The 12092-nt window shown below is 50.0% G+C and overlaps 1 protein-coding gene across 10 annotated transcripts in view; it reads right to left on the bottom strand.

Annotated features, from left to right (window-relative positions):
• Positions 1–12092, bottom strand: part of LARGE1 (LARGE xylosyl- and glucuronyltransferase 1) — a 534909-nt gene that overhangs the window by 44919 nt on the left and 477898 nt on the right. For all 10 annotated transcript variants that reach the window (XM_046646633.1, XM_046646628.1, XM_046646630.1 and 7 more), the window contains one exon: positions 8685–8840. In XM_046646633.1, the coding sequence (XP_046502589.1) occupies positions 8685–8840 (156 nt within the window). The remainder of the gene's footprint in view (positions 1–8684; positions 8841–12092) is intronic.

The raw sequence follows: 12092 nt of genomic DNA, 5'->3' as shown, positions 1-12092 counted from the left end.
CAAAGCAGACACTCCACAACGGCGAGCCTCTGGCCCAGACAGCCGCTGAGAATCTCGACCCCATGGCTCCTTCTTTTATCCCCTCCCCAGCCTCCCAGGCAAATGCTGTGATCCTTCAGCCTCTGGGACTTAAGGCGCCTGTGGAGGGTCACTCGGGACTGGCCGTGGCCAGCCTGTCACAGGGCTCTGGGTGCTGCCCACCGTCTGATTAAAGAGCTGGTGACACGCAGCTCGCACGTGAGAGCAATAATGCATTCTGGCTTTTCTCTGGGGTTTCTCCGGGATACAGCTGTTTCCACAAAGCCATCTGCTCCCTGGCATTGCCGTGCAGAGTGATGCCGTAAAGCGTTTACTGAATCTGTTTATATGTGTCTTATTTTTAACTTCTAATTGAGCCACGATGAGGCTGTTATCTCTCCCTCTTAGTGGGCTTAGTATCAGGGAACGCGGTCCCGCAGGTGGCCCATCGCCCTTGTAGCCTGAGGCAGATGTGCGTAGGAGTCCTCGTTTCAGAGGCAAGGCAGGGATCCCAGAGCAGTTGGAAGGGAAGGCGTCCAGGATGAGCTTTCTGGCCAACGCTTGTAAGGACACTTCCTGTGGCCTGTGGCACTCAGCACACCTTGACCCCTTCAGCCTCCTAACAGCCTGGCATGGGTTTCTCTACTAACCCTTTTATAGGTGAGAAGACCGAGGCTCGTGAAAGGTAAGAGTTACGCCCAGAGTCAAGATCTAGTCCCAGGGCCAGGGTTCCTGATTTCAAGTATGCGGGACTTTCTAGCACACCACAAATGCTTCCAGAAAAGGACTTGTAATAGTTTATTTGTTCCACAAATTTACGGAGCACATACTAGGTTCCAGGCATAAAAATATATTGATGAATAAAACAAATAAAAATCCTTGCAGTCATAGAGCCTCCATTCTAGTGGGGGAGACATAATCAACAAAGTAAGAAAGTCAAGAATATGATACATTGATTGGTGACAAGCGATGGAGAAAAATAAAGGCAGGAGCCTTGGGAGATAGGAGTGCTGGGTTAGGGGGCAGGGGTGGCAATTTCATTTCATTTTTGTTTTTTTGGGGAAGATTAGCCCTGAACTAACATCTACCGCCAATCCTCCTTTTTTTGCTGAGGAAGACTGGCCTTGAGCTAACATCTGTGTCCATCTTCCTCTACTTTATATGTGGGACGCCTATCACAGCATGGCATGCCAAGCAGTGCCATGTCTGCACCCGGGATCCAAACCAGCAAATCCCAGGCCGCCAAAGCGGAATGTGCGAACTTAACCACTGCGCCATTGGGTCGGTAACAGGGATGGCAATTTCAGATCGGGGATGTTTCACATAGTTGTAGAAAGACCACTCAGCTGTGGGTCAAGTTTGATACCAGTTAACAGTGCTGCCACCAACCCATCCTATGATTTCAATTCTCTGAGCATCCTTTTCCTCTTCTATAAAATGGAGATGATTATCGCTGCCTTGCAGGGTTTGTGAGAGTAAGAACGATTATACAAGTAAAAATAGCTAAGAGAATCACTGAACAACTTGTAGTTATTGTGTTCATTTTGAATATGGAGTTACATCCACTTGAGAAGCACGGCCCTGCCTTGTTACTTGCGTGTCGGGCCGACCTGGTTTCCATCACGGCCCCACCATTGACGTGCTGTTTGAGTTTGAGCAAGTAACTCACCTTCTCTGACCTTTGGTTTCCTCGTCTGTGAAGTGTGACTCATAATGCCTACCTCCCTCGATTGTGGGGAAAATTAAAGTTGCATTTCCTTGCAGGAAACCGCCAATTGTCAAAGGCCAGAAGAAAGCAGAGAAAAGTCTTGAAACAGCACAGAGAGCTGTCCAAATGCAGGTGACGCTAGAGTGACGAATGCCTAGTGCAGAGAGGCCCAACAGGCTTCAGCATCTCCAGTGTCATTGCTTGGAGATTGGCACTGGCTCCCCGGAGCGCTGTCTTGGCGAGGACACCGGGGTTGGGGCTGAGCCCAGGCAGAAAGAGTGGGGTCATCAATTAGTGACGTCTGCTGCGGGCATGGGATAAGGAAGCTTGAAGTCTGCAGACACCAACTATTGACTCACAATTCCATATAAATGTGAAAACTCATTGGTGCCCATCTTTTTTTTCTTTTTTGCACTTTTTGGATGCTTGCTGTTTCACCGTTTAACTTCTAATACGACAGTGGGTAATTCTTTTACCATTGGTCTTTCTGACTTCAATACCATTGGTTTTTCTTTTTTCGGCTGCCAGGGGAAGGATGAACATGGATGTGAGCCCAGAAAGGGTTGTTCTGAGGCTGATAAAATGAAAGTGACAGCTGTCAGAAAGGAATCTGCGGAATAAGCAGCAAATCGTCCGAGGCCATTTCCTGCCAGGATAAACAGCATCTTCCCTGCTCTGGCCAATTCCCGCCTCCGCAGCCTACTCAGTGCAACCTTAGTCATCGAAAATGGTAAATTGAGTTTAGGACACTTCGGTTACTAAAGGAAGGGCATGTGCTTTAGCAAGATTCCCACCCAAATTGGTCAAAATATATGTATTTTAATGGTTTTGCATTTAACAAAGTGAGCTTCCTTTATCTGGAAAATTCCCTTGGGTGGAGCAAGGCCCTCGTGATGATAAGGCATCACCCTATCAATACCAGGCTTAGGAAGAGTTGTGTTTCTGAATAACACACTGCATGGACACACGCTACGCTATCTGCTGGGCTGTCAGGGACAACGGGGGTTGTTCTTATGTTTCATTGCTCCGAAGACAGGACTCAGATTAACGGACTCCTTACAGAAGGAAAGATTTCAGTTCAAAATGGGGAAATATGGGTTAGCATCTGGAGCTTTCCAACAGTGGGATAAGCCACCGGAGGTGGTGAGCTCCCTGTCTTTGGGAGGATTCCAGCAGAAGCCAGATGCAAGCCTGGCAGGGATGCTGTAGAAGGATTTTCGTATGGAGTAGGGGGTGGAGAACATCCAGGATTATCTAACTCCATTCTGTGGAGCCCCATGGTTTCTTGGATACACTTGAGGGGCTGGGTTGCTGAGGAAAAGGGAGGGAAATGCTCATGTATAGAATTCTAGTCTCCATCGCTACCTCAATCAAATAGTGATAACTAATGCCTACTGAATGCTGATTGCTGTAGACAAATTAAAGTGTTGGTTACAGGGAGAGATGCCCACACAAACTATGGGACAGGAATGGCTGTGTCCCCTCAGCTACTGTCACTCAATACCACTGATGGAACCTGCTCTTCGAACCAAGCCGTCTTATCCTAGAGTCAGGACCCCAAACAGGGGCTCTAAAATGGGGGCCTGCTCCTGCTATCTTAGCTCCTTACTGCAGAGCTGAATCCCCCGACTTCCTTATTTATTTATCCTTTTTGTCAGCAAGGCCAACCAAACGACCTCTCCTTCCTACCTGGAGTCTCCCAATCGGTAGGAAACCTACCTGGGATTGTTTGAGGCAGAGCAAATGCAACCGCCCCTCCCATGCTTCACAGACAGATTTCTACGTGACTCTGCAGGCTCCTCTCTCTGCCAGGCCTTCCTAGGAGAAATGTTAATAAAACCCCAAAACCATTCATGGAACAAGAGATTTGAACCCAACATTAGATGGGTTGGGGACTGTGGTTTATGAAGAAAACGCATCCCAATGCACACTGTGTTCCTGGTGCCGAAGTCCTATTTTTGGCGACTGAACATAAATTATCCATGAAACGCTATGACAAAGGCATCACTGTCGCCATTTATCAGACAGCGAACCCGAGGCTCAGAGCATTCGTGTGACTTCTCTGAGGTCATATGTCTATTAAATGAGTGATCTGGGATGACTAGAGAGCTCACAGTCTTATCATCACTATCACCTCCCCGTGAAGAAATAATAATGCAAAAATGCCGTGCAGTCCTTTATGGTTCTCACATCGCCTTCATTTGAATCTGAATGTGCCATGCTCGTGTTTACCTCTGGCCCCCACCGCTTGTGCTGCTCCCTCCCCACCACTAAAAGCCCATTCTTCTGACCCCATCCCCATCACGCCTCCTTATTCATCCTTCAAATCTCACTTCCTCCAGGATGTCTTCCTGGATGCATTTTCTTTCCCCTAGTGTGTGAAATGCCCTTCTCATGTGCTCTCAAAGCACCGCCACTGTCCCAGCGCTGTGACTAGATAACAACCCCTGCTTGTCTGCATCCCTCATCAGACGGGGAGAGCCAGGCTTCCATCTGCAAGGCTTCCTCTGGATCACTAGCCCCATGGCCGGTGGTTTGAAAGACCATCTGCCGAGTGGATGAGACTTAGATAGTGCCATCCGAGCCCTTCCCCACCTGGGATCTGCAGTCCAATGAAGAGGTTCTTGACTTCATTTCTTTGAGACTACCGCCATCTGTGTACTTGTCACAGCTCTAATGACCTCTTCCCACAGAGCTGGGAGCATCGGGCTCTGGGCTGGATCCAAGATCTTACCCTTTCCCTCTGGTTGTATCTGCAGATAACACTTGACACGCTGCAAAGAACCAGGGGGTGGAACTCCCCACAGAGTCGCAGTTCCAGGGGTGTGATGTCCAGACTCCCTCCTTGCTCCAGGCCCCGCGGGCCGGCCCGGCCGGAGGAACCTGGCTGGAGCAGGGCATGGAACCCACTGTCTTGCTTCATGAGCACTAGCTGCACCTGCTCCCCTATTCTCAGCACCCACAAAACAGCCCACCTGTTCTCTCCATCCTCACCACTGCAGCGCAGGTCAGAGCCCCAGGGCCGTCTTTTTGCCTGCCAACGGTCTCTAAGTGGTCTCGCTGCTTCCAGCCTGACCCTTTCAACGTATTCTCCACATGGAGTGATTTTTCTCGAATGTAAATCTGACTGTGATTAAAGCCCTTCGGTTGCTCCTCACTGTCGCAGGATGAAGTCTAGTCTCCTAAGCACAGCCAAGGCCCTTCCGGTCAGCTTCCTCCTGGCCTCTCTCCCCACACCTGTGCCCGAGTAGACACACTACCAGCATGTTTTCTGTCAACCCTCTGCTTCATCTGCTCTGTCCTCTACCTAGCTTCATTACCTACCTTCACTCTTCTCTCTCATTTGTTCCATTCATTCAATAAGCATTTATGAAGTGCTCACTATGCACTTACTTCTACTCTAGGAGAGGGGACCCCAGAGGTGAACGGTACAGGCAATGTCTCCAATCTAACGGTCTTATAGTCTGGTCTCATATTTGGGGAAAAAAAACTAGGAACAACTACATGAGCCAAATAATTGTGGATAGCAGTGTATGCTCTGATGAAAAGAAAATAGGGCACATCCCAGAGAGAGACTCAAAGGTTACTTGAGGCTGGGGAGGCTCTAGGGAAGTTCCTGAAGATGCCCCATCTGAGTTTAAACCCCGGGCAGGGTGTTCCAGACACGGCGAAAGCAGGCACAGAGGCCTGCCCGTGGGAGTGAGCCTGGAATGCAGAAGGAACAGGAAGGTGGTGGGTGTGGCTCCTCTCCTGCCCGGTGGTCGAGGGGAGGGCGTTCAAAGAAAGGTGCTCGCTTGTTCACGACTCTCTCTGTACCCAGACTATCCTCTTGGCATCTCTAACACTTGTTACATGGCAAGAGACTTCACGCACTAGGTCTGGGTCAACCTCTTATTTCAACCCCAGCGCCCTGCACGGTGTCTGGCAGATGGCCGGCATTCACGTGTGCTTCCTGAGCAAATAAATGCAGACTCGGATTCCGAGAAGGACCACCGAGGACTTCTGCTCCCGGTGACCCACCAGGGGAATCTGGTGGGAGGAAAAGCTGGTGAGTCATCTATAAAGGGAGTCCCCCTTTGTAAGACACTGAAGAGCGCGCCACGGGAACTCACTGATAGGGATGATAAACTGATGGCTTTGTCCTGCAAGGCTCTTTATATGGCCTCTTCAGGGGAGGGAAACAAAAAAGAGGCAAGAGAACAGCTTTCATTTAGCGGTTGGAAAAAAGTGCCAAACGGGCTCTCAAATATTGATGATGATGACAAATACTGATCTGAGTAAAGAGAACTGAAGGAAAAACCAGAAGAACACAGTGTTTGCTGCAGCCTCTAAGTGCTTCCCAGAAGCGGAGACAGAGTTCAAGTGCTTAATGGTTTTCTTTTCTCTGTCGTCAGTGGTAAAGAAGGGCAGACACCGAGAAAGGCATGGAGGGTGACACGGAGAAGGGCCGGAGCTGGGGGCAACGCCACTGTGACTTGGGGGCCAAAGGACAGACAGTAGGGGTGGCCTTGTGACCAGTCATCCTGATAAAGGCCAGGTGAGTGCATGCCTCCAGATCTTCCACAGATGCCCTTTCCTACCACTGGGAACCTAGAGGGTATCTTGTGACATCCAAGATAAGAATATAAACAATAACAATAATGGTAACAAAACAAAATTCTGATTCTTAATCCAGTTCACAACATCCTTCCACTCTGGCTCCTGCTCACCTGCTGCTCAACTGTCTCCCATGCCCTCCTTCCCCACTAGCTCCTTGGCACATGGGCCATCCTTCAGTTCCTCACAACAAACCTGCCCTACCTCAGGGCCTTTGCACCAGCTACTTCCTCCATCTGGAATGTACTTCCTTTGATCCCCCCCCCACCCCAGATTTATTGAGGTATATAACTGGTACACAAAAAATTGCACGTAGTTAATGTATATAATATGGTGAGTCTGGACATACGGATACACGCATGCTACTATCATCACAATCAAGGTAATAAACATATCCATCACCTCCAAAAGTTTCTCTGTTCTTTTTCTTTTTGGAGTGAGAACGTTTAACGTAAGACTAGCCCTCTTAAAATTTTTTTAAGTGCACACTCCTCTGTGAACTATAAGCGCTATGTGGTACAGCGGATCTCTGGAACTTCCTCACCTTGAATACCTGTAACTTTGTGCCCACTGAACAAAAATTTCCTCTCCCATCCCCGGTAACCACCATTCTGTTGTTGACTTCTACATGTTTGCCTCTTTGAGACGCCTCACGTGAGAGGAATCGTGCAGTACGTGTCCCTCTGTGACTGACTTATTTCTCTTAGCCTAATGTCCTCCAGGTCCACCCATGCTGTCACAGATGGTAAGATTTACCTCTTTTTTAGGGCTGAGTAATATTCCACTGTGTAGGTACCGCATCTCCCTTCTCCCTTCATCTGTCAGTGGGCATTTTCGTCTTTCCCCTCTTGGCTACTGTGAGTAACGCTGCAGTGAACACGGGGCGCAGATACCACCTTGAGATCCTGATTTCAGTCCCTTTACGTGTATACCCAGATGCGGCATTGCTGGATCACACGAGAGTTCTATATTTAATTTTTTGAGGAGCCTCTGGACTATTTCCACAGCAGCTGTTCCAGTTTCTCCACATCCTCACTAACTCGTTATCTTTTGTTTTTTTGATAACGGCTGTTCCAACAGGTACAAAGTACGATCTCATTGTGGCTTTGATTTGTACTATCTCTTGCTCTTCTAAGGCTGGCTGTTTCTTGTATTCGGGTCTCAGATTAAATGTCACCTCTTCAGAGAAGCCCTCTCCGACCTCCCAAGGCAGTGGAGCTGCCCAGCTGCTCACTAATACGTCACGATGTAGCACTTGCCACTGGCTGATAACTTTTCCCGACAGTTTGTGTACTTATTGTGTCTTTCCTACTAGAATAACAGCACCATGAGAGCAGGGACCGTGGTTCTTTTTTACCAATGAATACTCAGTGCTCAGAGGACCACCCTCTGTAAATGTTTTTTGACTGACTGAATGAACCAGTTACTTCTGTGTGTAATACTAAGGGTCAAGGAAAGGGCAGGGAAATATTTATCGAGCATGGAACATATGGCAGACGCTGAGCTAGGTGCTTTACATGCAATTTCTTGCTTAGTCTCAAAACATCCCTATAACAGTTTTTCATCCCCATTTGACAGTTGGGAAAACTGAAGCACAGAGAGGTTGAGTGACTTGCCCGAGGTCACACAGGTGGTAACTGGAAGGGATTAAAGTCAAAGCCAGGTCAGCCTGACCCCACATGCCCTGCTTTTTCCACTATAAGGCGCTGCTTCCCCACATCCTGCTCCTCAGAACTTCAAATCAGTCTCAACTTTTTGCACGCTGTGTGACTGTGAGCAACCTGCTTCACCTCTCTGTGCCTCAATGTCTTCAACTCTCTTTGGGGGGAAAAAAGAGGGCTTCTGTGAGCAGCAAATGAGATACAGCATATGAAAAAAAATTATAAACAGTGAAGAAACAGGAAAATACAGTAGATGTTAGCTATGCCTGTGACCACTTACCTAACACTATTTCCACCTGTGCTAACCCCTAGAGGAGCCAGTTATTGCGAAAATCTGTGATGCCACCCCATGCATTGACCACACTGAATCCCAGGTCTTCCATGTGGATGCCAACACGCCCACGAAGACCTCGAATTTCTGGCTTTGGAGAGACACCTTATCTGTGGTTTGACCGGGGGTTTTGCTCACTCTGATTCCACTTCCCACTTTACCTTGTCTGGACCAAGCGTGCCCCCTCCGCATCCACAGTGATGAGCAGAGACGTCCCCTCCCCACCGCCAGATGGCAGGTTCCCAGGGCGGGGATGGCATCTAGTGCTCCTGGGGCACGCCCTGAGCCTGGCACGGAGCCGGCGCATGGGAGGTCCCTGGCGGGCCAGCCTAGAGGCCGCCCTGCCCTGCCGAGCCCGTGGGCCACTTACATTTTCACTGTTGACGTCAGCTTCGCTGGGGCAGCCAAACAGTTCCCGCCGCAGGAGGTTCCCGTCGTACTCCAGGAAGGTCAGGTAGAGGTTGCGGAAGAACTCCACATGCTTGTTCTTCACCCGAAGCTTCTTGGGGGAGTTCCAGTGAATGACCTGGCAGGGCGACAAGGGGGCAGTCAGGCCGGGGTGGGACCTCGTGGCTGCAGAAAGCGTGGCTGGGCACTGTTCTAAGTGGTATCTGTGGCTTGCCCATTCATTCATTCATTCATTGGTTCAACATTTATGGTAGAGTGCTTAAGAGTAAGGGTGCTGAGGCCAGACTGCCTGCATTCAAATCCCAGCTCTGCTCTGGGTAGCCATTTAATCTCGGGCAAGTTACTTAACCACTCTGTGCCTCAGTTTCCTCATCTGCCAAACGGGAACCATAACAGCTCCTGCCTGTGCCAGCGTCTAAGCTTTTGTCTCTCAGCTCCAAACTCGCTTTGAGATGCTGAGGCAGGGACCTGCGAACCCTATCTCTGCTCTGCCAGCCGCTCCCTGTTAGGCACACGGGGCCGGGAGAGGGATACTGTGAGCCTGGAGGAGGAGAAAGGAACTTGCTCCTTCCTGTTGCTTTCCGCTCCTCTGAGCATCACCCCAGCCTCCTTTCTTCATCCCAGCAGTGGCACTTCCTTCCTTTAGCAGCAGCAAAATCCATTTTGCAGCTTTTCCAACGCTCAGAAGCAGCTTCCTTGTCCTCGCATCCCCGCCCACTGCTGCTGCCCCTGCAGCTGCCCGGTGACCCCGCCCCAGAGGTCCGGGTTCCCGCCCCGAGTTATCATAATTGCACTTCTTCCCTCTGTTCCTTCGGCTCCAAGGGTGGTAACCATTTCCTGCAATTTTCTATTTTTGCTTTTTTAGTTACCAAGTCAACACTTTATGTCTAGTTATTATTTTTAAAGATTAAATTCTCTGTTCAAATAATTGCTGTGGTTTGTGCTTCCAGCCAGGACTGACGGATGCGCTGTCTCACTGAGCTGCTGAGAAATCAACTAGTTTACACATGGAAAGCATGTAAGTAGTGCCTGGCCTAGGAGGAGCGATCAATAATTGCTGACTATTAAGTGCCTACAGTATACCGAGTTGGGAGATGGCAAGAGGCCCCGGTCGGCAGCGCCTGCCCTTGGCCAGTTATGGTCTGCTGGGGAGTTGTGTCCAAAAACAGGTAATAGAAAGAATAACGGAGAGAGGATCAAGAAGAAATGGTAGCTCTAGAATGCTCAGAGAAGCATCTAGAAGGAGAGGCCTGTGTCAGGGTTTGAAGGATGAGCAGGAGTTCCCTGGACATATGGGGCCTGGGACAGAGGGATGGTGGTGACACAATCCAGGCAGAGGGAAGACGCGTGGGACAGTGTGGTTCATTAGGAAATGAGAAGTCATGTGTTGCAGCTGCCTGGGTGGGACAGGTGGGAGATGTGACCGCAGAGGAAAGCATGGGGAGTCCTGGCCTCACGGGGACCAAGCTCTGAACCCAGATTGCATCACTGGAGAGTTTTCAGGAGGGGGGAAAATGACTAATGCTGCGTTTTAGGAGGATGACTCCGATTGCAATGGAGAAGATGTGAGTGGCAGGGTGGGAGGCCCAAAAGTCTCCACTTTTGGAACCAGAAATGCCAATCATGGGTCAGCTGTAATTTCCAGTGGGCACTGCTCACCCCCTTGGCCAGGGAGCTGTCTGTCAGCGGACACTTCCTTGTTCCACGTTGTTTTACATTCACTGTCTTCTTTTAATCCTCACAACGACCCTAACAAGGAATGCGATTTTAAAGATGAAGAAACTGGAGAAGCAACTTGCCGGGGACCACAGAGCTGGTAAATGTGAGAGCTAGGATTCAAACTTAAACCTGAATAAATCTGAGTCCAAAACCCACGTTCCTTCCTCTCCACTGTGGAGAACAGGAGGAACCAGGTTTTAAAAGCTTCCCTTTTCATGCTTTGTCCCATTACAGAGGAAACAAGATAGCTCTCACTTTCCCTTTCCAGCCTCCAAGGCAAGGCCCTCTCTCTCCTCCCACACCGGGCAGAAGAGCCAATCTGAGCACTGAGACTGAGGAATAAGGCCAGGTAGCCAGAGCTCAGCTGCTTCCTGGCTCCCTCCTTCGGCAGCATTCTGTCTGTGAAAGCCTGGACAGGGTCTGCCATCTGGAGAGGGGTCTGGAAGACCCATCTCCCACTCCCTCAGGGTCCCATAGATGTTAGGCAGCAACGGCCCTTGAAGCTGCCTGGGTAAGTACTGCTGTGCAAGACCAGTTCCCTCTCTCCTGGCACAAGGAATAATAGGAAACCTATTTGGTCCAAACCACATGCCCTGCCCTCCCGTGACCAGCAATGGCATAACAGCCCACCAAGAACCAGGGACGGCAGGCCAGTCGAGGTTTGAATCCTGCTATGCTCTTCACTAGCTGTGTGTGTCCCTGGGCAACATGTTTCATTTCTTGGGGCCTCAGTTTACTCGTGCAAGGTGGGGATCCGTAACCCCGACTTTACAAAGTCGTTAGGAGAGTTAAACGGATGTCTAGCACAAGAGCCTGTGTGTCAGGTGGTTCCACAGACGTGGGTTCTCTCCTCCCCTCAGAGCTGGGGCCGCCAGCCTGCAGCGCCAGTGTCTGCCCACCTTTCCCCTCCTGCCAGCATGAAGTCTGCTGCAGCAGTCAGGAAGGAAGCAGGCGTTCAGCATCCAGGAGAGTGAAGGCAAGGCCGGCACATCCTCCTTGGAAGAAGGCCACTCGGTGGTGCTTGCATTTCAGAGAAGGATGAGGTACAGGATGCGGTTTTCTTCCTGTGCCTTTTGAAGAGTGTAAGAGGGAAGTCTTCCCCCTGAGAATACACCCATCCTGGACACGAGAAGGTCCTGGGCCACGCATTAAAATAATTGCATGCGAGTGGTGTCACTCACACTCAGCGGGGATCACGTCTTCGCTAGGAAAGATTTTCCCAAGTGCTGAGCTGGCACGAAGGCTGATGGATGTGTATCTGACTCAGGAAACCCGGCCTCCTCAACAGGGAGAAACTGAAACTCAGTGAAAATAAGGGCTGGCCTATGGGTCCCCAGACAAACAAATCTTAACTTACTGTGTATAAATCTGCCAGGCATGGGATACACTGTCTCAAATCCTCCACTAATCCTTCATTTTAATCCTACTGTCTGTTTTATGGAGACAGTACTGACTGGCCCGTATCCCAAAGCCGGTAAGTTAGAGCCGAGCCACGCAGCCAGCTCTAAGCCCCAACCCCCAGCTTCCCAACTGCTACTGGGTACCGCGTCAATGGGCTGACCACTTCACAGATGAGGAGAGTGAGGCTGACAGAGCAGAGGGACCTGCCCAAGATCACATGGTGAGTTTGGGCGAGGTCAAGGCTAGGATG

The sequence above is a fragment of the Equus quagga genome, chromosome 19 (genome assembly GCF_021613505.1).
Source record: "Equus quagga isolate Etosha38 chromosome 19, UCLA_HA_Equagga_1.0, whole genome shotgun sequence".
Taxonomy (NCBI): Eukaryota; Metazoa; Chordata; class Mammalia; order Perissodactyla; family Equidae; genus Equus; species Equus quagga.
This window is presented reverse-complemented; position numbering and strand designations above follow the sequence as displayed.